The following is a 27,104-nucleotide window of genomic DNA, read 5'->3' as shown; positions in this document are numbered from 1 at the left end:
AATAATCAGTAACAGGCCCAAATTTGAAAGTTCAGGGAAACTGGTTTTCTCCAAAGTGCGGTACAATTAAGCACTGATTTTCTTTTTCTTTTTAAAAATTTTTTCAGCTTTATTGAGGTATAACTGACATCTAAGTTGTAAGATATTTAAAGTGTGCACCATGGTGATTTTATATTCTATATATATAGAGAGATATATGTTGTGAAAGGAAACCCCCCTCCATCTAGTTAACACATCCATCACCTCACTCACATATTTATCTTTCTTTGCATGTGGGAGACCATTTAAGTTCTCAGTGCTGTTTTTCATAATCATGTCCTACTTCCCGGGGGTTGGGTAACAGCTCCTTCACAGGAAAGTCTTCATCCTTAAAAGGGGCTCTATATGACCCATATCCATTTTCCAGTAGTATCTTCCACTTCATGGAACCTTGTTCCTAAAGAGGATGAGCTGCCAAACTAGGGCAGTCGCTGTGTTTTGAAAAAGCCAGCATTAGTTTCTTCAACTCAGTTTCCTGAAAATTTTAAGGAAGCCAAGCCAGCGCCTGTGACAGGAGCACGTGACCCGACACCCACCTTTTCCCCTCCTTTAATGTCCTCTTGATTGGAGGTGGCCAAAGGGGGCTTTGGAAGCCCGCCCAAACCTTGAGAACAGATTCCGCACCTCCATGCCAGAAAGCAGTCCCATCTCATACTTCCTCCTCCATTCCTCATACACACACCTCTCACAGGTCATCCTCAGCGTGCAGCCGGGAGGGGAAAGAAAACGTGAGCTAAAGCAACAGGTTCCACCCACAGCCTGAACTTGTAAGGGCAGACGGCCAGGCCAGGCGACTGGAGCTGGGCGGTGGAGGGAGAGGAAGCGGCCAAGAGGAAGGTGGAAGGGAAATGATGGTGCATGACCACCCAGCACACGTCATCCGGGCTCCCAAATGGGCTTGTGTATGTGCGCGTGGGGGTGGGGGGAGGTCCTTCAAGGGGTCACTCGGGGACTTCCGCGTGGGTTGGGAGAAACCGGGCCTGCGCTTGGGACCGCCGGGAGGTTTGGGGTGGAGGGTAATGAGCCCCTCAGAGAGGGCTTGAGGCGCGCCCAGGATATATGAGTGTGTCTGAGAGGTTAAATTCACCACCCTCCCCAGGGCGCCGCCCCTGCTAAGTGGCCGGGTCTGCGCCCCTAGAGCCCCGAGTCCCCTGCCCTCGGGCCTTTTCCCAGCCTCTCCAACCCCATCCCCGCCCGGTCTCCCGCCCCAGTCTGCTGCCGAGAAAGCCGGGAGAGCGGACTGCGCCGCGCCCGGCAGCCTCTGGGCATGCTCGGTGGCGGGACCGGCTCCGTGCCGGGAGGGCGCGTCCTCCCTCCCCCAGGGCGGCGGCGGCGCCCGCAGCGACTGCCGCCGGGCCCGGACCCGGCACACCTTTAGGGGCGGCGGGGGCCACCCTGCCCGGCGGGAGCCGAGAACGCCCCCCACCCCGAGCCTTCCGGCGAGCCGAGGAGGGGCCGGCCCGGCAGGCGCGGAGGCGGGAGTGAGACCTCTGAGCTGCCTGCGGTTCCTTAGAAAGTAAAGCTCAGCTCGCGCGAGGAGCCGGGCTCCCCGCCGCCGGCGGGGGCGGGGCGGGGCCGGGTGGGGGTGGTCTCGGCGCCCCGCGCGAGGTGCGAATTTAGTAGCCGCCCACCCTCTTCTCGGTCCCCGCCCCCAAGGAATTATAATTCTCTGGGAAAGTGTCTGGTTCTCGGAGAATCCCTGGGGCGGGGTGCAGGGGCGCGCCCGGCGCAAAATGGTTAAAACAAAGTCCATGCGCGCCCTGAGGTCCCTCTTATGGAAAGTGTGCGCGCCGGTGGCTGGGCACCCCCTTTGCTGATTTGAGGGTTAGTTGCTCTGAGGAAGTCTGGTTGTGGCAGGGGAGGGAGTGGGATGAGAGAAGCCTCAGGCTGGTGCCGTCTTCCAACCCCCGGCCTCCTTGAGGGGCGCACCCCAGGCCGGGCGGGCGCAGGGCACTGGGCCGGGGCATTCGCGGCGGGCGGCAGGAGCAAGCTCGGCCCGGCGACTCACTCTCTTTGCCTCCTCCCCCCAGGATTACCGAGAGGATGGGATGGATCTAGGCAGTGACGCCGGCAGCAGCAGCAGCAGCCGCGCCAGTTCGCAGTCCAACTCCACCAAAGTGACCCCTTGCTCCGAGTGCAAATCCTCGTCGTCGCCGGGGGGCAGCCTGGACTTGGTGTCTGCCCTGGAGGACTATGAGGAGCCCTTCCCGGTCTACCAGAAGAAGGTGATTGATGAGTGGGCGCCGGAGGAGGACGGGGAGGAGGAAGAGGAGGAGGACGAGCGCGACGAGCGAGGGTACCGCGATGACCGCTGTCCGGCCCGAGAGCCGGGGGACGTGAGCGCCAGGACCCGAAGCGGCGGCGGCGGGGGCAGGGGCGCCACCACCGCCATGCCGCCCCCTGTGCCCAACGGCAACCTCCACCCGCACGACCCCCAGGACCTCAGGCACAATGGCAACGTGGTGGTGGCCGGCCGACCGAGCGGTTCTCGGGGTCTCCGCCGGGCGGTCCAGAAGCCCCAGCCGGCGGGGGGCCGGCGCGGCGGTCGGGGCCCGGCCGCTGGAGGCCTCTGCCTTCAGCCCACGGACAGCGGGACTTGCGTCCCAGAGGAGCCCCCAGTGCCCCCTATGGACTGGGAGGCGCTGGAGAAGCATCTGGCTGGACTGCAGTTCCGGGAGCAGGAGGTGCGGAACCAGGGCCAGACGAGGACCAACTCCACCTCCGTAAGTTGGCCGGGGTGCGTGCCCACGCGCGCACACACGTACACACCCCGCGCACCGCCCGCACGCGCCCTCCCCGCGCCCCCGCGCGCCTGCGGCCCCATTCATCCTGCCCCGAGGGTGGGGGTCGGGCCGGAGAGCCTGCCTTCTGCTCCCCTGGGGTACGGTTGCTCAGTCTCGGAGCTGTCTGGGTTTGCAGGATGGGCGGAGAGGAGGGAGGGGCAGCCAGAGGGCAGCGGAAAGTCAGGTTAGTGGAACCGGCGACTCATTTTAATGGAATTACTTATGGAGACGAGGTTGTGAGTCACTTGCCTGAAAATAAATGCGGGGAGATTTTGGCACTGAAGCCGGTGCCCTGCGGGTGATAATTCAAGTCGTAATAGTTGTGGCTTTGTCAACCGTGGTGGGTCTCACTTCGTTGCCACTGATGTCGCTCCCATATATAGGCTGTCCCTGCGCAAAAGCAAGCATTCGCCTGCCCACACCTCCGCACCGGCAGCGGCGTTTGTTCCCTCCCGCATTTAAGCGGGTGCTCCTGAATTTTAATGGCTTGACCGCCCTCCTCGGAGACTTTTTTCCTTTCTGAATCCCGACCCATTGTTGACCTGAGGGAACGGGGTGAATTGACCTGCTAGGATGAAGGAGTGGCTCTTTCCTCTGTCGCCTGACTCACTCCCTCTCCTGTGAATCCCTCCTTATTTTGATAAGGAGCCACTTGCAGTTCCTTACCGGAGGCTTCTGCCTCAGTTCAGGAAACCCACAGAGGGAAGGGTGCCAGAGTGGAAAAGAGAGCGGGAAGGAAAGGGGGCTACATCTGTAGTAAGAAGCTCTGGCTGGTTCACACTTGTCTCAACATGTTTTTAGCCCCTGAGAGGACAGCAAATAAATTAGTTCAAGAAAAGCATCAGGATTGTAGCCCCCCTGTTTATCACTGTTTTAAGATAAAACAACAGTTGTAGTTTGAAATCATTAATGATATTCCTAAATGGGGCTGAAGGGCACACAGTTTAAATGAGCTGCTTTCTGTGTGTGGCAGCTGTGTGGCAGTGTGGGAGAATGCTAGCTTGCAGGTGTAATTTTTCGGCTCCAGGGCCCTAGGGCTACTGGAAATTGGGTGCGTGCACTTCTGACTTCAGGGGTAAGGACAGTAACTGCGTTTCACAGAGAAATTGGCATGGTTTCTATCAGAGAGAGTCCTTGGCTGACAGAGCCCACTGGTTGGTGTCCCTTGAGAAACTACCTATGAAATTAACACACTCGTTTTAATCCCAGCTGTTTACTATGGCCACTAGCAGACTCGGAATCTTTCCATTACAGCCAATACTCTCTCCTGTACCTAGCAATTCAAAACAGCCTTTTCCCTCTTAGTGCTGAGAAAAATACCCGATTAGGCTCCCTGGACTTAAACAGTGACTTGAAAATCAACGAATTTCATTTACTACAGCCTGACATTTATACATTCCAGGAAAATGTAATGATTGGGTATCAAAGTTAGGGTTTAATGATGACAATGAGCCCCATTATTCAAAAGTTATTAAATGAAATGTTCTTGAGGACCCATGTGTTATGTGCGAAATTCGAGGTATGATTCTCAGCGCTGCAGTTACACATCTGTCCAGTTGGGCCTCAAATTATTGTGAGGGAGGTAGGGATACAGACTGACTCCTCTCTAGGAACTTACAATTTAATGGCTTACCTAACCGACCTGCCTCCCCCAACACACACACCCCTCTTCTTTCTTGTTACTGTGAGAACCGAATCTTTCCTTCCTGGGCAATTTTTGAAATCTGCGGTGTCTCCTCACCAGGTGAACCATTTGCACATGTGGGTTCCTCCCCACTCCTTCTCCAGTTCTCCCGAAAGTATCCCCTCTGGGCATTTCCATTGCAAGCCACAAAAATTTGGGTTCCATTGATTTAAAGCAAGTATGTGTGCAGAAAAAAATGGGAGGGGGAGGTGGCCTTTGAGGCTATTTAATATTGAATCTTTCCATATTTTGGTTTGTAGTCAAACAAAATTACTAGCAGATATTGATTTCAAATAGTGTTTTTCAAACTGTAAGTCCCCTGTGAAATCACTTTAACACTTTTTAAAAAATGAAATAAAAGAAAATGTACTACAGTACGTTGCAGGTAGTCACAGTAAGATTGGTTCTTTACGAAGTTTTGTTTCAGTTTTATGTAGATACTGGGTCACAGTTTAAGATTTATTTCTCTCTGTGGATCACTGTCATAAAAGTTTGGAAAGCACTGATTAAATCCTGTTTACTCCTGCCTGGAATAAGTGGGAAAATTTATAACCATGAGGACCTTGGTGGAATTGATGTAGAAGAGGAAGCCTGCCTTAAAGGAGTTGCTCAAATCACATAATATTTTTGCTCCTCCTTAAAGAGCTGTGTGTAAAATGTTTAAATGAAATTAGTATGTACTACTGGGAGGAGGCATATAAAATGAAAAACAGAGGTACATCTCTTTTACTTATGAGGAAAACCAAGTAAGCGATTCCCATCTAATGACTTGCCCACGCCGTTACCTCTGTGTGCAATCCGGTGGCTACTTCCTCCTCATCAGTCCAGACTGTACCCAACTCACCTGCTCAGAGATGCTGTCCCTGACCACCCTCCCTAATGTAGAGTAGGGTGCTCCACCCCCGAACCAGGCACTCCTCATATATTTTCTTAGTGCTTATCACTGCCTGACATTATCTTGTTCAGTTTGCCTTCATTTTTGGTCTCTCTAGAATCGAACTGGAGTGCAGGGGTCTTTCCTGCGTCTTTTAATTGCTGTAATTTAGTGCCTGAGATGGTGCCTGGGGAGTAGTCAGTTCTCAAATATTGAATGAATGAATGAATGTTTATAAGACTCAAACAGCCCAAACCTAAGGCAACCCCCTTATTGTACAGTTGAGAAAATTGACGCCCAGAGAGGTGAAGTGATTTACCAAAGATCCCAGTAAGAAAACTATGAAAGGGGTCTTGTTCTTTCTTCTGATGCCAGGCAAGCTTTTTCCCTTTTAATGCTTAAAATCAGTTGACATAAAAGGAAAGGAAAGAGCTCCCACCTTCCTAAAATAATTTAAAGTGTTTCCTAATGATAGGTCCCCTCTTGTACTGCCTTAGTGTTACCGACAGAAGTAAACTAGGAAACAATCAAAATCCCATGACTTTATGAGTCTCTTCTCACAGACAGGGCTTGGTTTGAACGGAATAACGTTGATTGTGCCCAGCAAAGCAGTGACAGAATTCAGGCCTCCTCATCCCTGTCCAGTGCCCCTCCCTTCCTCTCGGCTGCAGCGATACCCTCAAAACAAGGACTGAGTTCTCAAAAAGGTATTGAAAATCAGCTGCCTCTAATCCAGGAAAGATTTAGAGGCAAATTTTAAAACACACATTTTAGGTGGGATTTAAAACCTAGGGTTGACCTTTACTTTGTGAAAAATTTAAGCAGCTAATCTCTCTGTTGGTGCAGCGGAGTGGGGTGAGCTTGGATGCTCCCGAGAACTGTCTGGTGTCAGAGCAGGAGGTTCCTGGGGAGTCTTGAAGGACTCTGGTGACCTGACTTCCTGCTCTCTCCTCAGAGCCTGCATCGCCTCGGGTGGCCAACCCCCTTCTGATGCCCCAACCCTTCACCTTGATGACAAAGCCTTGAGGGCAGCAAGGTCACTTTATTGCACTGCCTCATTCCCAGTAGCTCCACTGTGCCCGCACCAATGCCTGACTCTCATGGGGAGGGAAAGAGGTTCCACCCAACAACCAGACCTCCTTCCAGAAGCTCCCCCTCCAGCTGGTCGGCCCCTGCTTATCTGGTGTCCCTGTGTTTCTCATGGTCCTTCCCCAGGCCTGCAACATCTCGGGTGTGTGAATGCCCCAGGTAAGCTCAAGGGCCACACACAGCCTCAGAGTCAGATTTAGAACCAACGTGGCAAGTTAAATGAGCCCTGCCCCTGTATGTTCACAGTCATCCTTCAAATCCTACTCTGCCAGAACTGGTGTGGACAGTCCCTTAGGGAAACCTGGAGCTTCTCTTCCTGTTTCCCTCTTCTGAGCACAGCCCCAACCAGTCAGCTTTCTCTTTCTCCTGCTTCTCCTGGGTTTTAGTTTGTCACAGTATCATTCTTCTGCCTCTCCATCACCAAATGCCCACTGCCTCAACGTACTCCTCTTCCTAAATGGTCTATAGCTTCACCTCTCTTTCTCAGTGTTCTCTCCATGAGGTTTTCTTTCCTTCAGAGTCTGTGATCCTCTGTGTTTAGCCTATTCTGCCTCTGGAAACTAGCCCCCTTTTTTTCCCTTCTACTTCTCCCTCCTTTCGATCCTTAAAAAAGAAAAAAAGCTCCATTGAGGTAGAATTAATATACAGTTAACTGCGCATTTAAAGTGTGCAAGCTGATGAGTTTTGACATTGTGTTCGCCTGTGAAACCATCGCCAAAGTCAAGATAATGAACCTGTCTCTCACCCCCTAAGTATCCTCGGGTCCCTTGTAATTCCTTCCATTCTGCCCTTTGGCCAGCACTGATCTTATTTCTATCACTGTAAGTTCCCTTGCATTTTCTAAAACTAATGTGAATAGAATCATGTATTATGTACTCATTTTTTGTCTGGCATCTTTCACTCAGCATATAATCATCTTGCGATTGATCTGTGTCAGTAGCTCATTTCTTTTTATTGCTGAGTAGAGTTCCATTTTATGGATATATTCTTTTCCTGGTTGATGGACTTTTGGGTTGTTTCTAGTTTTTGTCTCTTAAAAATAAAAATGCTATGAACATTCACATACAAGTCTTTGCATGGACATATTCATTCATTTCTCTTGGGAAAAACACCTAAGAGTGGAATGGCTGGATCAAATGGGAGGTGTGTGTTTAACTGTTTAAGAAGTTGGCTGTTTTCCAAAGAAGCTGCACCGTTTGATGTTAGCTTCCTCCCCCACCAATTGCTCTATTCCATCTGTGTCCTTGGGGACTTGCAGGACATCTCTCTTTCGGTGTCTGGGATGACTGCTCCTGTCTCTCTTAAAAGAAAACAATGAGAAAGTACTGGGATTACATCCTATATCCAACTGAAGTCATTACACCCATTGTTCAAAAAAAGGAAAGAACTCATTTTTAAATTAGAGTTCTGGTTGTAGACCTGACACATTGTAATTGCAGTTTTATTATTTTTTACTGCCTGTGACAGGTGCGTTTTCCTTCTCTAATGAGAAGATAAGAATAATTTTAATTGACATGTTAATTGAAAGCAAACTCTCCTGATGAAGTTACTTCCTAAGTACTTGAAAATAATTTGTCTTTTTATTTGTTTGTACTATTTAACTAGTAACAAACTTTAAATTACCTACATTTCTTCCTAGAATGGTACTAATTACAGGTTATTTTGAATGTATTATTCTGTAAGAATTACAGCCCAGTTGTTCTTTCTCCATCAATGACACTACTAAAGTGGCTCGAATGCTGAGTAGTTTGTTTCCTTAGTTACTTGGGCTATGTTTAAATTGCATGAATTCCCATTTTTATAGACTGAATTAAGAAGGCTTTATTATTCCTGCAAACTCTAGTGAAGTTTGTAAGTTTAATAAGTTATGGGATTCATCAGCCGGAGACACAGCAGTGAAAACATTCTGTGTGGTTTGCACTTACCACTTATCCCAGTTAGAGCACAATATGATAGTGTTAAAAATAATTTTTTTTAACCATAACCAGAAATCACCTGGGCTAAATGTATTCTGTGCCTCTACCTTTACCTTGAAATGTTTACTGCCATCATTGTCGGCTTTTTTAATTTATGTTGATTTCTGTTTAAGAGCTGCAAAGCCTGCTCTGTCCATTAGCATGTACTCAAGATTTTAAAGAAATATGGTTGTGTTTTCCAAAACATTAGGTTGCCACTAAACCACAGGTTCTGAGGCTGTGTGTGTGTGATTCAGCTACCATCAGATGGCTCATCCTACTGTGGAAGAGCCTTTTGAAAATGTAGTTGGATTAAAGGAAATCTCTGCCTACCAATTGTCTTACACATAAAGGTCCAATAGAACATCGTAAGGAAAATTGTCAAGGTGCAGATCTGAAAAACAGATGCACATATTCTCATCACACATTCGCCGAGCTGTTTGAACATCTCGCCACCGACATCACATCACCTTCCTCCATGCCTTTCAGACTCAGCCTGCACTTTCAACTCCAGATCCTTTGCTTGGCATCCTTGGGACTTCATGCCCAGGAAGGCGCAGCACAAGCCGTTTGCTCTGCAGCAGGTCCGATGCTACTGTCCACCAAACTGCCCAGCACTCTCTTCCCCAAGGCCTGCTCTGATTCAGGGCTCCAGCTCTTTGGGAAGCTGGACCTGATCTGAGATCTCAGCTCTGAGCAACCTCCCTTCCGAACTTCTTACTCCTCTTGTGTTCCACTTCCTCATCCTTAGGTTTTAAAAGGCTCCTCCCTAACAAGACTTAGAAAACATCTGTCAGTTTCTGGTTCCAGGCTCTCTCAGTGACATTGTCCAATATCCTTGATTATCTTTTTGTGGCTACGTCTCTTACCTACCCAGCTATTTTAAATCCGTCCTCCCCCTCAAACACATACATTCTACAAGCTCAGGCATTTCCTGAGGAATAGACATTTGATGAATGCTTGTTATCTGGTCAGTTTAATGTATTTTGTACCACCTTTCTGTTTAGTTTTAAAATTTGCTCAAAGCTGCTGCACTATGAACTTTATTAGTGCTAATAATAGTAATTCCAAGTCTTTTCTTAAAAGCTTCTCTAAATTCTGTGATATCATATTTGCATTTTAAAATAGGAATTTGTTTTAACTACTGGGCCTTTGCCCCTGAAAACATGAATGGTTATGTTTTCTCACTTTTGGAATTCAGTTCTAGGGTTTTTCTTTTGTTTTGTTTTGTTTTTGTGGTTTTGTTTGTTTGTTTGTTTTTAACAAAAAGGGACTTTGCAAATGCTTTATGTTCCTTGAGCTATTAGGACAGATAACCTTATACTGTCAGTGACTGGGAGATTATTTTGCACAGCTTTTGTAGAGCTGGCAAGTGTCAATTATGAAATTGAGCATTTTTAATAAAAAAAAGTAATAGGATTTTCAAGACAGAAAGGATCTGAGAGGTCATCTCATCAAACTCTCACCATTTTCAAAGGAGGAAACAGGTTTGTGGAGATTAAACATCTTCACCCAACTTTCTCAGCCCAGGCCTGACCCAGCCTCAAGTCACCTGACCCACAATTCCCACTTTTAATGAACTCTGTCCCCCTGCAGCTAATGCTACCTTCTTCCAAAAGAGTCTTTGCAAAGTTTAATTGGAGGACAGATCCAGCCTCATCATTTAAGAGCTTCAAGACAGGAAGTAGATTCTAATTTTTATCCCTTCCTAGAAAAGTTTCATTTTACTGTGAAAAAGAGAAAAAATTCTCTTTTTCTTTTCTTAAGCCCATGGCATTATGCAATTATAAAATTGCTTTGTTCCATTCAGACCTCTGCTTATCAATGTGTGTATCCCCACCAACAGAACAGGGCTCTCTCTGGGTTAACAAATTTTTTTCCCCTGTCATTTCTCCTTTCCCAGCTGTAAGCACTTTTTTTTCCCGGCCGTGCACCCTCCTTTCCAGCACTGGGTGACACCCATCCTCTCCTCTCGCGGGGTCAGGGCTGACTGCGCTGGAGGGCTGTGCACGGAGCCACCCCAGCTCTAGGAGACAGAGGAGGGAGCAGCGAGGGCCCAGGCTCCCCACTCTGCACGTCACTTCCATTCATAAATGTGTCCACTGACTCTTAGGCTGTGACGTGATGCCTGGGTTCAGAAAGACAGAGGAGAGATCTCTGTGTGGCTCACCCTACAGGTGGAAACAGATTTTGTTCTATCTAGAGTTTTCAGGGAATCATTTATGATAAGCCCCTAAAATGGGAAAATAACAAAACCAAGAAAAGACTAGAAAGAAAGGTATTTGTGGAGTCCAGGAGCAGCCCATAAAATCATCTCCACCAGGACATCTGGCTTCATTAGAATATGGATGAGAACTAGGAATGGAAAAATAGACGTCAGGGAAGGGAGATGTGTTTGGGATGTTATGTTCCTTCAAAGACGTTTCTGAGCTTCCCATTTCAGTCTGCAAACCTGAGTCAACCCTCATTCTTGTCAGGTCCGGGAGGGCTGTAAGAATCACTCTCCTTCTCTTACTAAGTCTCATCAAATCCAGACGAGCCCTCGTTGTTCCAGATGTTCTTGGCTTGTTTGTTTGCTTTGTTTTGGTTGGGTTGGGTTACCGTTCCACTTTTTTGGATAATTCTGCAATTTTCCTTACATACGTGTTAAATAACTGTGTCAGGCACGTTCTGTCATCAATCTCTGTAACTTGCCTCGCTCTGTTTTTACTCATGCATATATTTAACCTAATTTTATTCCCTCCACTTGACCTATTTTTCAATATTTGTGTCATTTTAGATGATTCCCATTTTTTCCATACTTTTGTGGTATTTTTTTTTCTATAAAGGGCATGTGATTCAGAAGGTGATGGTTTAGACTAGGAGGAGCCCAGGTGAGAGGAATGAACTTGACCAGTGCTTGTTCAGCCCCAGGTTGATGGTGGTTGTTGTTGTTGTTGTTGTTTTTAAGTACTTGTAAAATATGTTCTAGTTACGTCTAACTGATGTGATGTTATACTTAAAGCAAAGCTTACTGGCAGTGAAAATGTTACCAATTTTCTTCGGTCTAGTTTTGTCTATCAGATTTCCTAATAATTGCCACATGTATTTGTACATTTTACTGAGACCCCTGCATCTCCATCCAAATATTTTGTATTTCTTTGTAATTGAATGACCTTTTTGATATGTCCATCATTAGCAATATCATGTTCATCTTTCTCTCTTTTTTCTTCCATTTCCCAGTCTTTCCCTAATATTTATGGTTTATGAAAGTGATTGTGAATCTTCCTGAGGATATTAGCATAGTAACCCCCCCCCAAAAAGCTTCGATGTTTATGGATTGCAAGGAGCCATGTATTTGTCAGCAGCTGATTTCTGCAAATTCATCTATTCATGAGTTTTATTACCCATGTCTTAAAAGAGATGATTGAGCATTCAAAACTCTTCTTTGTAGAAATAGATGTGTTAGTTATTCACAGAGTTTTTTGTTTTTTGGTTTTTTTTAATGGTACAAAAAACTTCTATCAAGGAAGTGTGCGAGCTGGGCTTTTCCAGGTGATGCTCCGTTTGCCCAGGTGGATGGGGCTGGTTTTCAAGATGCTTGAGGAAGAGGAGAGAACACCACCTCTACAGCCTCACGGCCAGGCCTCTAGGAGACAGTTTTCTATCAGTGACTCCTGGACGAAAGCCAGGCAGGCCAATATGTCATTGTCCCCGTGGCAGCACACACTCATTGCTTCGTCCTCTGAGATCCCCCTACCTTGATCTGCAGGCTGCCTCTGTTTCCCCTTTGACTCTTGCCTGTGCAGAGAACCAATTCAAAGCCCATAAGAAAGTAGCTCATCTATCACTGGACACCTCTGGTGGTCAGAGCCCCTGGCCAGGCTCCCTCATGGACCACTTGGTGATGGAGAGCTGAGGCCAGGCAGCCACTCTCCCCAGCCAGCTTGCTGTGGCCTCATGTGGGGTGTGGATCACAAATAGGTTGTAGACTTGCCCCAAACCAAAGAGCAGGTAAGTCCTGGCACTAAATCACTGTAACTTGATTCTCTTTCCTTCTTGGTTTGCCATATATGGAAAGAACTCTGCTGTCTAAAAAAGTTTAAAGGGAATGAGGTAATTTCCTCATAATTCCTGAGATCTCCAGCAGTGTTGTAAATTTAGATTTGAGGTTAGAGCATTAAAAAAATAAATAAAAACAGAAGAGCTGTTGTGTTACGAAAGGCTGGGGCATTTTTAATCTCGAATCCAGCAGCATAATATCTTGTACCCCCTTCCTCCACCCAAAGAAACAGTCGTGTTGAATTTCTCTCTAAAATCAAAAGAGTCTGGACCTCTGGGAACCTAGCACAGTATCTTCTTAGAAAACAACGTAAAGCCCAATCTTCACTCCTATAAAAATAACATGTTTTCAAATAGTTTCAAAACCAACTTAGCCTCCTGTTTTTCTCCTCATGGCACCGGTAGCTAAAAATTATGTTACTTAGGAAAATTACAATTTTTTTCTTTGTGCAATCCTACATAATTTTGGTCCATTTTGACCTGGTCTGACATTTTATTACGGGCAGCATCTTAAGTACTCTGTCCTTTTTATTTCCACTCTAAAATTGGTTCCGTAAGGAGTAAGAGAAGACCACTGGGATTTTATTTTTGAATGCTTAACATTATGTAACCAGTGATCTCCTGTTAGAGTTGTTTTCCAACCTACAGTGGCCCCACGGCCTGACCCAAATAGCCCTCAAAGTAAGATCTCCTTCTAGAAGAACAGCATTAGGCAGCAGTAATTTTTAATTTTTCTGAATACCAGCTCTACTATGGTATGGCCATTTCATTACTGGATGTATTTTTCTTGTGTTTCATATGGAAACTCTCAACAAAGCAAATGTACAATGGTTGTACTTACACTGACACGTGAGTTAGACCACTTCAGAAATTCCTGTGCCCTGGAAGCCAAATTAAAACTCTCTTTCACTAGTAAATAATCACACTGAAAATGTGAATATGGAAGGGATGCCGTCCCAAGGATGACAAGCTCAGACGCTTCCAGAGACCATGTAGGTGATTAATGAAAGCAGTGGGTTAAGTGGGAGTAGGCCGTGGTGAACTGGAGGGCGGGTCCCAGGGACAAATGGCAGCTGTTCCTCCGTACTCCTGACTCGTTGACTTTCCAGAACAGAGTCTCAGGCTTCTGGTACGTCAGGAGAAGCCCAAGACCCAGGCTTTTATGAGACGCATCTTGAATATTAAATGCATTGCAAATAGCTTTAGATAAACACGTAACTTCGTGGGCCTAAGAAACAGATCTACGGTTCAAAACATGGCCTTGGGCTGCCAGTTTTCCATCCCACACTTAACCCAGTCCCTTCATTTTACAGGTGAGAAGCCTGAGACCCAAAGATGTTAGATGACTTACCTGAAGTGGGGATGGCTGGGGGTGCAGTAGGCTGAGGTGGGGGTGGCTGCTGAGAGGTTTGGTAAGAGTCTAGAAGTGAGAGATCTCAGGGAGGAAGACTCATAAGCAGTGTTGGTCTTGTTTACTGACACCAGAGTGACATTTACCTCCCTTCAATGCTTAAAGTAATTGTTAACAAAAATATGTATGTGTATATATATATAATATTGTATATAAAAAATAACATTTAGAGGGACAAAAATAAGAGATACCTTACTTGCACACCTTCCTCTTTTTCACTTTATTTTTCTAGACATTCCATTTCTTAGAATTTACTTTTCTCTTTCATCTTCAAAGCAGGTCAAAAGTTGATTTGTTATTTGGATTCGGGAAAATGTATAAGGATTTATTTTTCATTATTTATAAAGTATGAAAAGGGAGGGGCTCTTTAAGTACAGGTTGCCTTAAACGTAAACATAGACATGCATTCACACACACACACACACACACACTGCAGGATTTGTGGCCTCAGTTCTTTTATCTGTTGCACACTTATCCAAGACAGTTTAATTCCAAGGGCTGGTAGTAGGGGTGAGTTCTAATAAAATTTCTTGTTATATAAGACCCAATGAAACTTTAACACTGCTGAATCATATTACAGTTTTATTTAATTGTAACTGTTACTTTATAATGTTTAGGAGAACCTGTTGAAAGTACAGAGCTTGGATAGTCGATTTTTTCCTCCTCTTTAGAACTATTGGCTCTAAGTTTTAAGTCAACAGATTTCAAACAAAGGAGACAAGTTTGGGGTGTTAATTTACTTTCCTTTGGAAACGTAGGAAATGTTCGCTTAGCTTTTTTTAAAAAAAAAAAACACCTTTTATTGTGGAATAACTTCAGATTTACGGAGACGTTACAAAGATAGTACAGAAAGTTTCTGAATACCCTTTACCAGTTTCCCCGATGTTAACATCTTATATAGCTGCGGTACATTTGTCAAAACTAAGAAACGAACATTGGCACAATATTGTTACCTAAACTGCAGGCTTTAATTGGATTTATAGTAGCTTTTAAAATTAAGAAGATTGTATTAAAACTACCCAACAAAGGTAATAAATACCATATCCTTGTTGGCTGTGGCTTGAGGGGACAGGAGAGAGTTTGTCCTCCATATTGTCCCTCATTTCCCCCCAAAGTCATCCCAAGTGAACTTGAAACCCAAATAAAAAATCTGCTAGTGTGTTTGCCTTATAAATGCATTTGGAGGACGAGTACCCCAGCTCCTCCAGCGAGGCCGCCTTCCCCCAGTCTCTCCATGTAGGAACCTGCAGCTGCCTGCGGGAAAGGGTTATGTGGTCAAGGGGCAGGGGAGGCAGGTGAACACACACACACAGACACACACACACAGGCACACACAGACACACACACACACACACACACACACGCAGGCCTGAGGAGTGTGTGGCCCCTCCAAGCAGGAAGGCGGAGTGAGGGGGCTGTGTTGTGTCTGCTTTCATAGGGGCTGGGGCCAGCCACAAGTTGTCACTGTCCTTTGGAATGTTACTTGGCTTGCCAACATCCAGCTCTTTTGTTTGCTTGTTTTTTAGTGAGGGAGCAGCTTTTTGGCTCGGGAGTTTCCCTCTTTAAAGAGCCTGGTGGAATTGCGAAGGCTCTGAGAGCGGGCGCGCGGTGTGGAAGTTCCAGCAGGAGGGAGTGAGTTACGGTTGACTGGTGAGAGGTGGAAATGACCTGGGGGACACAGGCCACTCAAGCTGTGAAATGGGGGCGGTCAGGAGGAGCAGTTGGAGAGATCTCACAGACTAGAAATGGTGAGGAAAGGGGTGTGAGACTCTTGTAAAAATGGAAAAGGAAGGGATGTTGGCATGTTAGAATGTTCAAAATTCGCTGACTGATTGAATAATCTGAATTTTCAAAACTAAACTGGTTGTGGGCTCCAGGCACAGTGTTGTCAGCAATGGGAGGAATTCTCATAAGGAGGGCTTCCCGGCTCTCAGTCACTGCCTTTGGGTGGCCTGGCTTGGCTGACAGGATCAGTGATTTCCTCTTAAGCCTTGTTCAGATTTCCCAGAATTCTTTTACTAATGACACGTTCAATGTGTTGTGGATTTTGATACTACTAACTGAACGTTTCTTTCAACAAAACCCATATAATCAGATTGAAAACCATGTATTTTCTAGACCAAAATGTTTTGACTAGCTGCTCCAATGTATGTACTCCCTTTAATCTCATTAGCTGTTGTGTGGGGACGGGACAGCGGGGCAGCGCCCATCTCTATATTCTGCATGTCTTCCTCCTGTAGATATTCATGGGTTCACGGCACCAGTTACCCTTCCTTATAGCACCCAGATTCCTTTTAGGGGCTTACCTCTTCCCTGCTGTGTGTGATTTTGGGGGGAGGGCGTCACTAGTGGCTGATTCATGCTCTGGGAGCCTCAGCCCCAGATTCCCCCTCCCTTGGCCCTGCTGCAGGTGGAAGGGCTCCCCCGGGACTCTGAGCCTAGCACACTTGCTCAAGGCCCTCAGCAGCAGTGGGAGCCTCCTCGCGGGGTGACTTCTCCCGAGCCCTGCCCACGAAGGGACCACGGCCCTGGCCTCTGCTTCCCAACCTCCCCTGCCTCCCTTGGTTCCTCAGCGTCCGCCTCCAGTTGATTCTGTGGGCTTCAGTCAGTCAGCATTAGTTTTATTGCTTTCAAATTGGGAACCCTGACTGATAACAGCAGCAGTCTCTTGACTTCTGCCTCAGATTCAAACATGACAGTTGTGGGCCCAATAGCACTAGGAAGACATCTTTAAGGTGTCTTTGAGTCTTTCACAGAATCATTGGATATCAAAGGTGGAATGGACCTTAGAGTTCTTCTGGCCCAGGGCAGGGTGACTCATGCTGGGCACAGTCCCCTTCATTTTACAGGTGAGGAAATAACCACACAGGATGAAAGAGACTTTCAGGGTGTCATAAACAGAACACGCCACATTGGCATCCTGCACCAACACCTCATGACTCATCTGCCCCGGGCATCTTGTCCTCACATCCTCCTTCTGCTTCCCTGTTCCTGTGACCCTTGGTACCAATTTATAGGGTGACTGGCCAGAATTTGAAGGCAGCATCTGTGGCCTTGGAGAGGGTCAAAGCTCACTGGACCACAGTGGGATTCAGTCTATGGCTGGTGGTGGTGTAACCCATATTCAAATACTGAGCTGAAAGACACCCTCTGATGCCAGTCCAGACGTGTCCTCTTGATGCAGCTCAGATGTTGCATAAGGAGGTGGTTATCAGCAGGCTCTGAAATCAGACAGGCCTGGCCCACAATAGTAGTAGTAACCCCCTTATGATTAGGGGCATAAAAATAACTAGTATTATGGTATAAACCTCATGTTTTTAATGTGAATTAAAGACTGTCTTCTAAACATCCCTTATTTTATAGAAATTGTGCTTTTATGGCATCTAAGCATAGAGAGTCTTGGAGCTTTGAAAGGATACATTTTCTGAATTCATTTTGGAGCAAGAGCTATATTTTAAAATTGCTTGTGTGAAGCTTTTCAGCAAAGTGAAAAGTCCACAAAGTGAAGTCTGCCAAGACTTTCCTTAATGTATGTCATTATTCTTTCTTCATAGCTTTATTCAGTCGGTGAATATATATTGCACGTCTGCTGCGTGTTAGGGATGGCAGACGAAGATGCACGCAAGTAACGTGCAGCTGCTGTGCCGTGGGGCTTCTGGCCCTCCTGGAGCTTGCAGTCCAGTGGGGGAGACTCACGTGAATCACATCAGCACACGAGTGTGGCAGGTGCTGCGGAAGGGGGCCCCGATGCTGTCAGAGCCCGAGAGATAGGCACTAGACCTGTTTCAATGAGAAAAACAATAGCTGTTTCTTACTGAGAGTGTTCTGAGCAGGCACTGAGCTGGCCGCTGTTCGTTTCTTTGCCAGATACTCACCATGGGGCGGCGTGAACGCTGTTCCTCCTGTTTTCTAGGTGAGGCAGCTGCAGCGTGTGGTGGGATACCAGAGACTGTGCAGGTCTTGCTGACTCCAAGGGCCATGTGCTCTCTGCTTCGGCGGGAAACCACCACACCACCTACTTGGAGTGTAGCCCCTCTGACTTTTCATCGCACAATAACTGCTTATGTTTGCTGATGGCTGTGGCCACAGCTGAGCATCTGTAATCTCTTCATATGTAATATCCACTTAGTCCCGCGTGCTTCTATTTGAGAATTTTTCATCAACAGAAACGTTCCTTTAATTAATTAATTGATAATTAGAAAGTCATACGAACATAAATGCTTGGCTTTTTGTTTCTTTTCTCAGTTTTGAAGGTTCCTGCTACCACCGCTGTGCTTGCTTTTAATCCTCAAATCCATCCAGTTTGTTCAGGCTCAGTCAAGAACTCACCCTGCATATTGGCTTAAAGGGGATGTAATGATCCTCTGGTAGAGCAGAGGCTCACAGAGGGAAAACGGTGCATTCCTCCTCTCTTGACACCCAATCCTGAGCCAGCTGCTCCTCATAAAGTGTGTTCTGTGCAGAACAGGACGATGAGTCCCTGAGAGTCCAGGCAACCCTGAATGGATGGGGTGGGCCTCGGGAGCCCCCACCATCTGGTGGGCAGTGCACTCAGAGAGCCCCCCACCCCCGAAATCCTGGGACCACATTCAGCAGTGGCTTCATCTGTGCCAGTAGGTCTAATAAAAGAGACTGTCACCTGAAGGACTAGGAGGAGGGACAGGTTGGGCAGGATGAAACAGGGGCTCAAGCTGCAGCTGAACCCACTGCCTTCAGGGATTTTTATTTTTATTTTGCCGTTTCATGTACTTACTTACCAGCCATTTATTTACTCAGTAGCTGCACTATGCTAGACAGTAAGGAGGCAAGAGAGCTGGGATCTTGCCCAAATGGCATATTTATTTTGGTGAGGGAGGTGGACATTAAACAGCTTCCTTGTTAGTTATTTAATATCCTGGGTAAGTGCTATGAAGGAGAGGTCCAGGAGGCAGCTAGTGGAGGACAGCAGAACGGAGACCCGGAGAGGAGGGAGCCCGGTGCAAAGTGGGATGATCAGAGCTGCCCCAGCAGGAGGACTGTGGGGCAGGAGGGAGCTTGAAAGGTTTGTGGAAATCAGCCAGAAGGAACCTGAACAAAATCACTCTCTTTCTTAGCAAAAACATCCCAGGCATTTGGGTCTGTACTTCATTTTTGGAACTTTCCACCACCACTCTTCAAAGCCGTCTTTTTCACAATAAAGTCACATTGGAATTTTCTTATAGTAAATTTTTAAAAATTTTATTCTGCAGGGTGTTTCATAGTAGACACAATGCTTGAACTGCCATTCAGAGAATTGGGGTACAGTGGGGAATGGAGCCTTTTGGGTAAAGAAGAGGGAAGAAGCTATTTGAATTCAATAGTGAATTAATGTTAAACTTCTTATGCTCCAGGAACTTCTTGAGTATTTTGATTTAAAGGAGTTGGCATATTTGTGGGTTTTTCTGCCCAGGTCTCCTGGATGCTGGGCTGGGAATATGTTAAGAACAGAAGTCCCAGCCTTTTCCCTAATAAGCTGTTTGTACTTTAGACACACTAACCCAGGATGAGGCAGAGGTGCTGAAATGCCAGACGCTGACAGGACTGGGGGCAGGCATTCTGATGCCAGCCATGTGAGCCCTCGTCCTGGGACTTCCGTTCAGAGACCCCCACAGTGCTTTGCAGGCAGGTCCAGGGAGGTTAGAGAAGCTCCTCCCCTCCCCTCCCCTGCCCATCGGACCTGAGATGATTGGATCTGGAGCCTTGGTTAGGAGCTGACGGGTAATTACTGTGTCAGAGCAGGACCAATGAATTGTCTGAGCTGAGGTAAAGCTTAATCCTCTCTTCTACCCACCCACAATGAAAAGCTGTTGAATGTCAAATGGGGTTTGCCACTTTGAAGTGAAAATGTTTCCTGCCACATATCATCAAGTTGAACAAGTCCACACCTGTTCGTCTGGTCGTTGGCTAGGAGAAGGAATGAAAGAGAAGAACTGTGTGCCTTTGAGCTAAGGCATTTTAAATACTTATTCACCTTCACTGCAGTTTCCCTTTCATCTTGACACTGTAAGTAATGCATGAGCCTTCCCTATGGAACACCGCCGATCTCATTTAAATGGTAAAAACGTCTCCAGCTCAGGCCCGGTGGCTCCACAAGAAACAGAAAATGTTTTTGTCAGATTGGAGCCTAAGGATTCCCTGTAACGTGGGTACCTCCCATTAGTTTCCATCACTGTGTTCCTGTAGCCCATGGCTTCTGGACTTTCAGTTATCTTATAGACTAAATGGAAAAGTAAATGGCTTCATAGCATTGTGCTGGGTCTGAGAAAATTGTCCCTAAATCTCTATCAAAAGCAAAACTGCAAGTGCTTTAATGTTAAGTAAAAGTCGAACAAACAACCTGCATTTGCTCCTTAGTATGTCTACTTTGCTTTATAACCTAGAGCCTGAACTAGGGCTAGAGGTTATGAACTAGACGAGTATTGCATTTTTTTATTCTCCGAACACCCTTATCCATTAAAATATTAAAAAAGGTTTTAGGGTGAGCTCAGAGGTCCGTAATACTTTTTTTTTAAAATCACAATTATGTATTATTTGGGTTATACACCTTCCAGGGGCTGTACACTTAAAATGCCATATCAGAACAGTTGTGCAACTTCTCAATTTGATAGCTTTTCTGAAAAGCGTAACCAGGCTTCCATAAATGTAATGAAAGCTTTTTTTTTTTCACATTAAAGGCATGTTATTGGGAGATGGGATGTTTCCTTCTCCCTACATAACTGCACAGTGATTAAATATTGACTAAGAGCCAGGAGTTGACAGCCCTCGGCCTCACGCTGGTAAATGCTGATGTGTGAGGCTGAATGTAAATACAGAGCCATCCCCGCGGGGCCACGGTTTTCTGATGGGGAGCCGGGAGCAGCGAGTCGTGAGTTATGCACGAGGTGTCAAATCCGAGTGCACCATAGAAGGATGTAATTTGAGACAAGTAATCCCCAAAAAAGCAACCCAACTCTGTCAAAAGAAGAATAGATTTTCCTAATCAATCTGAATAATAAAGGGGATGCTAGTCAGAAGTTTTAACAAAACATCCAAGGTATCCACTGAACATTGCTGCTTCAGAAACAAAAGAACTGTCTGTCACTGGAACAACTTATTCTTTCACAGACAATGATTACTTGGTTTATACGAAACAGACTGGTTGAAATCATCAGATGTATTTCTGTGATACTCACTTGATTAGGAAATTTCAGTACGTCTTCTATAGTTTTCTGGTATGTGTATTTTCTTTATTTATTGTTGTTTTAATCAGTCTGATCATTTAAAACACAATTAGCTGTTTCTCTCCCTCTGTGGGCGGGGGAGGGGGTATGAGATGTTTTGCTTAGTTTCTGAAAGAAAATAGTTTTCATTCTATTTTTTCCTGTTAGTAAGGTTTATTATAGAACTAATTCTTTTTATTAGAAGACTTTTAAACTCTGCTGCAAATACCTGGAATTTGTTTCAAAAGAATGCCCACCTGGGCTGAAGGAAGGCTGTGAGCCTCTGCCTAACTTCCAACCCTGTCTGTGGGTGTGGGTGTGGGTTTGGGTTGCCTTTTAAACACTAGAATTTGCTGGGGCACCTTCCTCTAATTTTCCAGTCCCTGCTCATCCCCCATACGTTCACACACACTAGGCTCAGGCCTGTGTGTTCAGACCTTGGAAACTGAATGACCATCAGTGGAGGGCCCTGCCCCAGAGTCTGCCCCTTGCTGAGTTTCAGGCTGAATGGATTCATAGCGAAATGATGAATCCCTTTCTTCAAATTCTGTGTTTTTACGGTGACTGGGGAGCAAATCCAACAGACTAATTCTTACTGTTTTTCTCCTCCAAAAAAACACCTTCATGGTCGAACTGGGCTTTCCAAGATTCAACCCAAGGACTGAGTGCTGTGTTGAAGAGGCAGCTGTCAGACCTAAGTCCTCCTTTCTGCCAGCCGTTGCCTCCCCTAGGGCACTGGGACCAGCTCCCCCCAGCTCAGCCTGAACCTGTCAGCCAGCACGGAGACTCTGGTGTGGTTTCAGTGGAATTTGACTTGGGCTTCAGTAGGTGGAATGGAGAAGGTTAGCCGAGGAATGTTTACCTTTTCCGATTTCATAGAATTACCATCCCTGAGGTTTCAGAATAGTCTAATGAAGATGACTTTTGACCCATGCACAGAACAGCCCCCTCAGCCTGGAGACCAAGCCCTGCCTTTGTTCTCAGTTAGCCGCCCTGCTGAGTGTCTGCCGCGGAAGTGGAGGGGAGAGCCCGTGACCCAGAGCGCTGTTCCCGTGTCACTCAGGAAAGCACATTTTTAAAGATTTTTTTAGATTAACGTGTTAAGGCAGACACTAAAATAGGCACTATTTGAGACTAAGTTTTCAATTTCACTCTTTCGAGAAAAACAATGTACTGATAAGAATCTAATCCATACAGGGCATAACAGAAATGGCACGGTGCAGTGGCCGTGCTCACGGCGCTAACGCAGCGGGGCCTGTGGGTACAGCAGAATCTTAAGAGTGGCCTGCCGAGTGCTGAGCACTCTTTCACCGGTAAGAAATTAAACTCAGAAACACGAATCACAATTCCTTGATGTGACTTCCTGCTGGTTCCTCTCTAGACTCTAGAAGATTCCCGAGGAGAGCTTTATTGCTCACAGGAACTTAGTGGAAGTGTCCTCTAACAGTGTTGACTGTTTTCCAAGAGCCCCCTCTCAGGGCCAAATTATCCACTTCCCTTTCTCAGGGAGTTTACCGCGGATCATGCATTTATCAAACACACAGAGAGAGCCTAGGCTAGACGCTGAGCCTGCGTATTGGGGGAAACAGCTAGCACCCTAGTCCTTACGTAAACACATGCATGAAACTGGTGAGCCCCCTGTATTAGTCAGGGTTCTCTGGAGAAACAAAACCCACAGGATGTGTTTCTGTCTGTCTGTCTCTCTAGCTGTCTATCTACAGAGAGAGATTTATTTTAAGGAATTGGCTCTTGTCCAGGCTGGTAAGTCTGAAATCTACAGGGCAGGCCACCAGGAGTTGATGCTTCAACTTTGAGTCCAAAGACCGTCTGGAGGCAGAGTTCCTCCCTCATCAGGGGAGCTCAGTTCCTACTCTTAAGGCCTTTAGTTGATTGGATGAGACTGAACCACATTGTGGAGGGTAATCTGCTTTACACAAAGTCTGTGGATTTAAATCTTAGTCACATCTAAAAACAAATACCTTCAGAGCAACATCTAGACTGGCATTTGACCAAACAACTGGGCACCATGGCCAAGCCAAGTTGACACATATAACTACCCATCAGTCCCCTACCGCCACCCCCAAATAACTAGGGCATTCAGTGTAATGGCTCTCACACTTAGACAGGCATCAGAATCCCCTGCAGCGCTCGTTAAAACAGAATGCTGGCTCCGTCCCCCTGGTTCAGGAGGTCTGCGACTGGGCCCAAGAATTTGCAGCTCTGTCAGCCCAGGGTGCTGCTGCTCCTCCTGCAGGGACCACGCTCTGAGGACCACTGGTCTGTGTAGTCCAAGGGCTGCCCTGTAGCCTCGTGGCTCAGAACCTGATTTTGTAGTCGTAAGAAAGGTGGTCTTATTTCTCACAGATGGACCCAAACAAACTAAGATTACATGTGAAACACCAATGCAAATTGACTGATTTATAATAAGAATTAAAGTCACCACATTGAGCAGAGCAATCATGTCAGCTTGAGAGGGGTCATCTCCCTCAGGGCCGCTGTATGGAACGCTGAGCAATGATCAGGGGGAGCCAGAGAATCAGAGCCAGGGAATGGGGATGAGTGACTGTCTACGCAACCACCCTACCACAGGTCGGTCATGTTCTCAGGGCCCCTGGCCAAGGCCCTCTCTCCCCGGACTTTGTACGTGGATAAGATACAGCCATTGTTTGGAGAATGGATGCTTTAAGTAGACTGCTTGTTTCTACTGGTCTGAAAGAATGCTTCTCTCTACATTGCAAACTCTACTCAGCAGTGGGGCTCAAAGTCCACAGAGATTGGAAATACTTTTAGTGAATCATTAAAAATTTAGTTTTTTCTAGTACCTTTTCATTAGCTGTAACATACCCTGTTTTTATGAAAGAGGAACTTGGGCAGCATTAGGGTTTGTTAATGTGTGTCCTTTACATGTTAGGTTTCCTTTCTTGGCTGTAGTTTGAATGAATTTACAGTCTCCCCTTCAAAGGCTATTTCCATCTGTCTTTGCACATTAAGGAGATTTGACGGAAAAAACACTTAAACGTTTCATATTTTCAAAACGTTCCATGTCCATTTAGAAGCCATTTTTCTCTCAATTTTGGCTTTCTGCTGCCATTGTGCTATTTTTAGATTTTACATTAAGAACGGGATTCTTTTCTTAATAAAGACCTTTGAACCAGATTGTGTTGTAAAAAAGTTATGTTTATAGTGTTTGTTTTAGTGTTCTTTTTTTAGAATCCTGCAATTGCCTTCCTCAGCATGAAAAGTTTGGCCTTTTGAATAAAGATAGACCCTTAAAAATGGTTCTGAGAAATCAGAATGTGGGCTAAGTCTGTATAACCCCTCCCACCTGGCCTGCCTTGAACTTGTTGTGAAAGACAGTTGAATGAACAGCCTTGGCACATGGGGCCAGCACAGGGGTGTGGGTGGCCGTGGACCTGCTTCTGGGGTGTTGTACACAGACCTCGATGCAGATGAGAAGTAGATCCACACGAGTCTCAGCGACACGGCGGAGGCAGGTGCATCCTCACGCTTAACCTTCCAACCTCATTGTCATCAGTCCAGGGTCCAGTCAGCAAACAGAAACCATTCTAGGAATTTCAGGGAGCTGATTCAATACAGGGAGTTGGCTATGCAAGTGAAGAAAGGCTGAACGAGCAAAAAGCGGACACCGTGGTAACCCAGAGACTAGTAACTGGAACAAGCAGCAACCACCCCTGGAACTGAGGCAACAAATGGGAAGAGATGGGATTACCAGCTTCCTGGGAGGCGCCTCCTGTGGTTGGGGCATAGCCGAGCATGGGGAGCGTCCCGGGGTGAGGGCGGCATCTGGCAGCCACTGTCAGATCACAGAGGTGTCACCCCAGGGTAGGTTGGTGCTCTCCACAGCTGCTGGGGGAATGGACCTCACGGAGCACTGCCCTCCCGCCTCTCACCAGCCAGTCTCCCACCAGTGCCTCCCATGGACAGGATCAGGGAACCAGTGGTGAAGGTGCCTGAGAAATGTGGTTTGCTGAGGCTCAGCCTTAGTGTTACAGAGCAAAGTCCGTCCGTGGCTTTCTTTGTTTCCCTTCCTTCCGATGTTGGTCTTTACTCTCAGTTTTATTCACTTATTTCTATAAAAAAAAACTTAGTATCTCAAGTGAGGGTAATGTTAGTGATAAAGGGACCTCTTATTTATAAGGGACAAGGGAGAAGATCTGTTCTTCCATTCAGGTGATCCTACCGATGCCCCCCAGTCATTTTTAGGAAATACTTTTATATCAATGAGGGAAACAATCTCAGCTCATTTTTAATATCACATTTAAGTTTCTCAGAGAATGGACTGCTGTGTAATATTCTCATTTCACTTTGGAGATTTTAAGTCTTGTTCTTATTTGGATGTAAAAGTACGTCCGCAGAATAACTGTTCTGTGTGTGTCTATCTTGTGTCTAGAAAAAAATGACTCATTTTTCTCCGAAAGATTAGAATTCCATGGACGTCACTTTTTGCTGCAGTTCCTTTGTCTGTTCATTTCTAGAGATGATGGAGTTGGCCAGGGATAGTGTCCTCTTTGTATCAGATTCAGCTGGGTTCAAGGAGCCTTTATAAGGGCTTGTGAAATGCCAGGCTGTGCCCTGAAGGCAAGGAGGCAGAGGAGGCGGGCAGTGGGGAGAGCGTGGCTTTGGGCTTAGGACAGACTCGGCTTAGAGTTCCAGCTGGACCACCCAGGTTTCTCACCCTGTCACGCTCGATTTCCTCATCTATGATAAGAGGCTGAACACTCGTGTCACAGGATTGTTAAGGATTATATGTGATAAAGCGCTCGACATTGTGTCTGGGACATAGTAACTGCCCCGTAAATGGTACCATGTTGTTGTTTTTGTCATTATTATTATTGATAACCATTCATCGTTTTGGTAGGCTTTTTATATATTATTCAATTTAATAGTAAACTTTGCTTAGATGTCTGTGTTTCGTTTGCACAATTAATCAGCCTTTTAGTTGTTAATGGCCTAGAAGGGAAGTTTTCTTTCAAAATGAGTAGTTTGCTGGGGGTTTACACAGCTCCTGTTCCTAACTCCAGAAGGGTCTGAGGTGGCTGGCTTCTCATTTATCAGGTTTTAATAAGAGAATTAAAAATAAGTAACTCGTTTGCTTGAACCATTTTTTTAAGCCTTTGGTTTTCATACTTACGGGTTGACAGTTGGTTCATCAGAACGGAGATGTGTTGTTGACTTAGGTAGGGAGATGTGTTCTGTTCCCATGACTAGAGCACTGAATTGAAATTTTGGAAAGGACTTGGATTCTATTTTTAACCATGTTGGAGATTTGCCCATAACTATAGACAAGCTATTTTATTCTTTCTGCTTGTTTTAATTTTGTGTTTGCCATTTTCTCGATTCACAGTGGTCTTATAAGAATTAATGAGAATGTTTATAAATGGCTTATAGCATATATTTACCTTGGATGAAAAGGGCCGTATGCAAACTATCTCCTACCCTATTTTTGTTGGTACGGGCAGGGTTCTTAGGGGCAGGTCCCTGTGCATCATAATCCCTGAGAGCCTTCAATATATTCAGATCCAACCCCACCCTAAGATTCTGATTCAGCTGGGACCCCAACATTAGCATGTGTGTAATGTGTGTGTGGTCTGTCTATCTATCTATCTGTCTATCTATCCATCCATCCATCTATCTATCAAAGGAGGTTCTGACATGCAACCAGGGTTGAAAAACACTGGGATAAAAGATTAAGCCAAAGTGTGTGCTTGGTTCTCTCTCTTCCATTGTGTGAGTTGGCCATGTCATTGCTTATTGGATATGGGCCGATGTTTTAGTTTCCTACTGCTGCTATGACAAATTACCATAAACCTGGTGGCTTAAAACAACATATTATCTTACAGCTCTGGAGGCCAGAAGTCTGAAATGGTCTTATAGGGCTAAAATCAATTACCATAAACCTGGTGGCTTAAAACAACACAGTGTCTTACAGTTCTGTAGGCCAGAAGTCTGAAATGGTCTTATGGGGCTAAAAATCAATTTGTTGGCAGAGC

At 46.0% G+C, this 27,104-nt stretch overlaps 1 protein-coding gene across 5 annotated transcripts in view; it reads left to right on the top strand.

Annotated features, from left to right (window-relative positions):
- Nucleotides 1–27,104, top strand: part of SCHIP1 (schwannomin interacting protein 1) — a 141,003-nt gene that overhangs the window by 23,216 nt on the left and 90,683 nt on the right. For 2 of the 5 annotated variants that reach the window (XM_074368922.1, XM_074368921.1), the window contains exon 2: nt 2,070–2,762. In XM_074368922.1, the coding sequence (XP_074225023.1) occupies nt 2,088–2,762 (675 nt within the window). In that variant the 5' untranslated portion in view covers nt 2,070–2,087. Of the gene's footprint in view, nt 1–872; nt 942–1,254; nt 1,556–1,704; nt 1,864–2,069; nt 2,763–27,104 lie in introns of those variants that run through there. The other 3 variants (XM_074368911.1, XM_074368920.1, XM_074368915.1) reach the window with 3 other exon arrangements.

The sequence above is a fragment of the Camelus bactrianus genome, chromosome 1, assembly GCF_048773025.1.
Source record: "Camelus bactrianus isolate YW-2024 breed Bactrian camel chromosome 1, ASM4877302v1, whole genome shotgun sequence".
Lineage (NCBI taxonomy): Eukaryota > Metazoa > Chordata > Mammalia > Artiodactyla > Camelidae > Camelus > Camelus bactrianus.
Note: the sequence above shows the minus strand (reverse complement) of the source record. Positions and strands in the feature narration are given on the sequence as shown.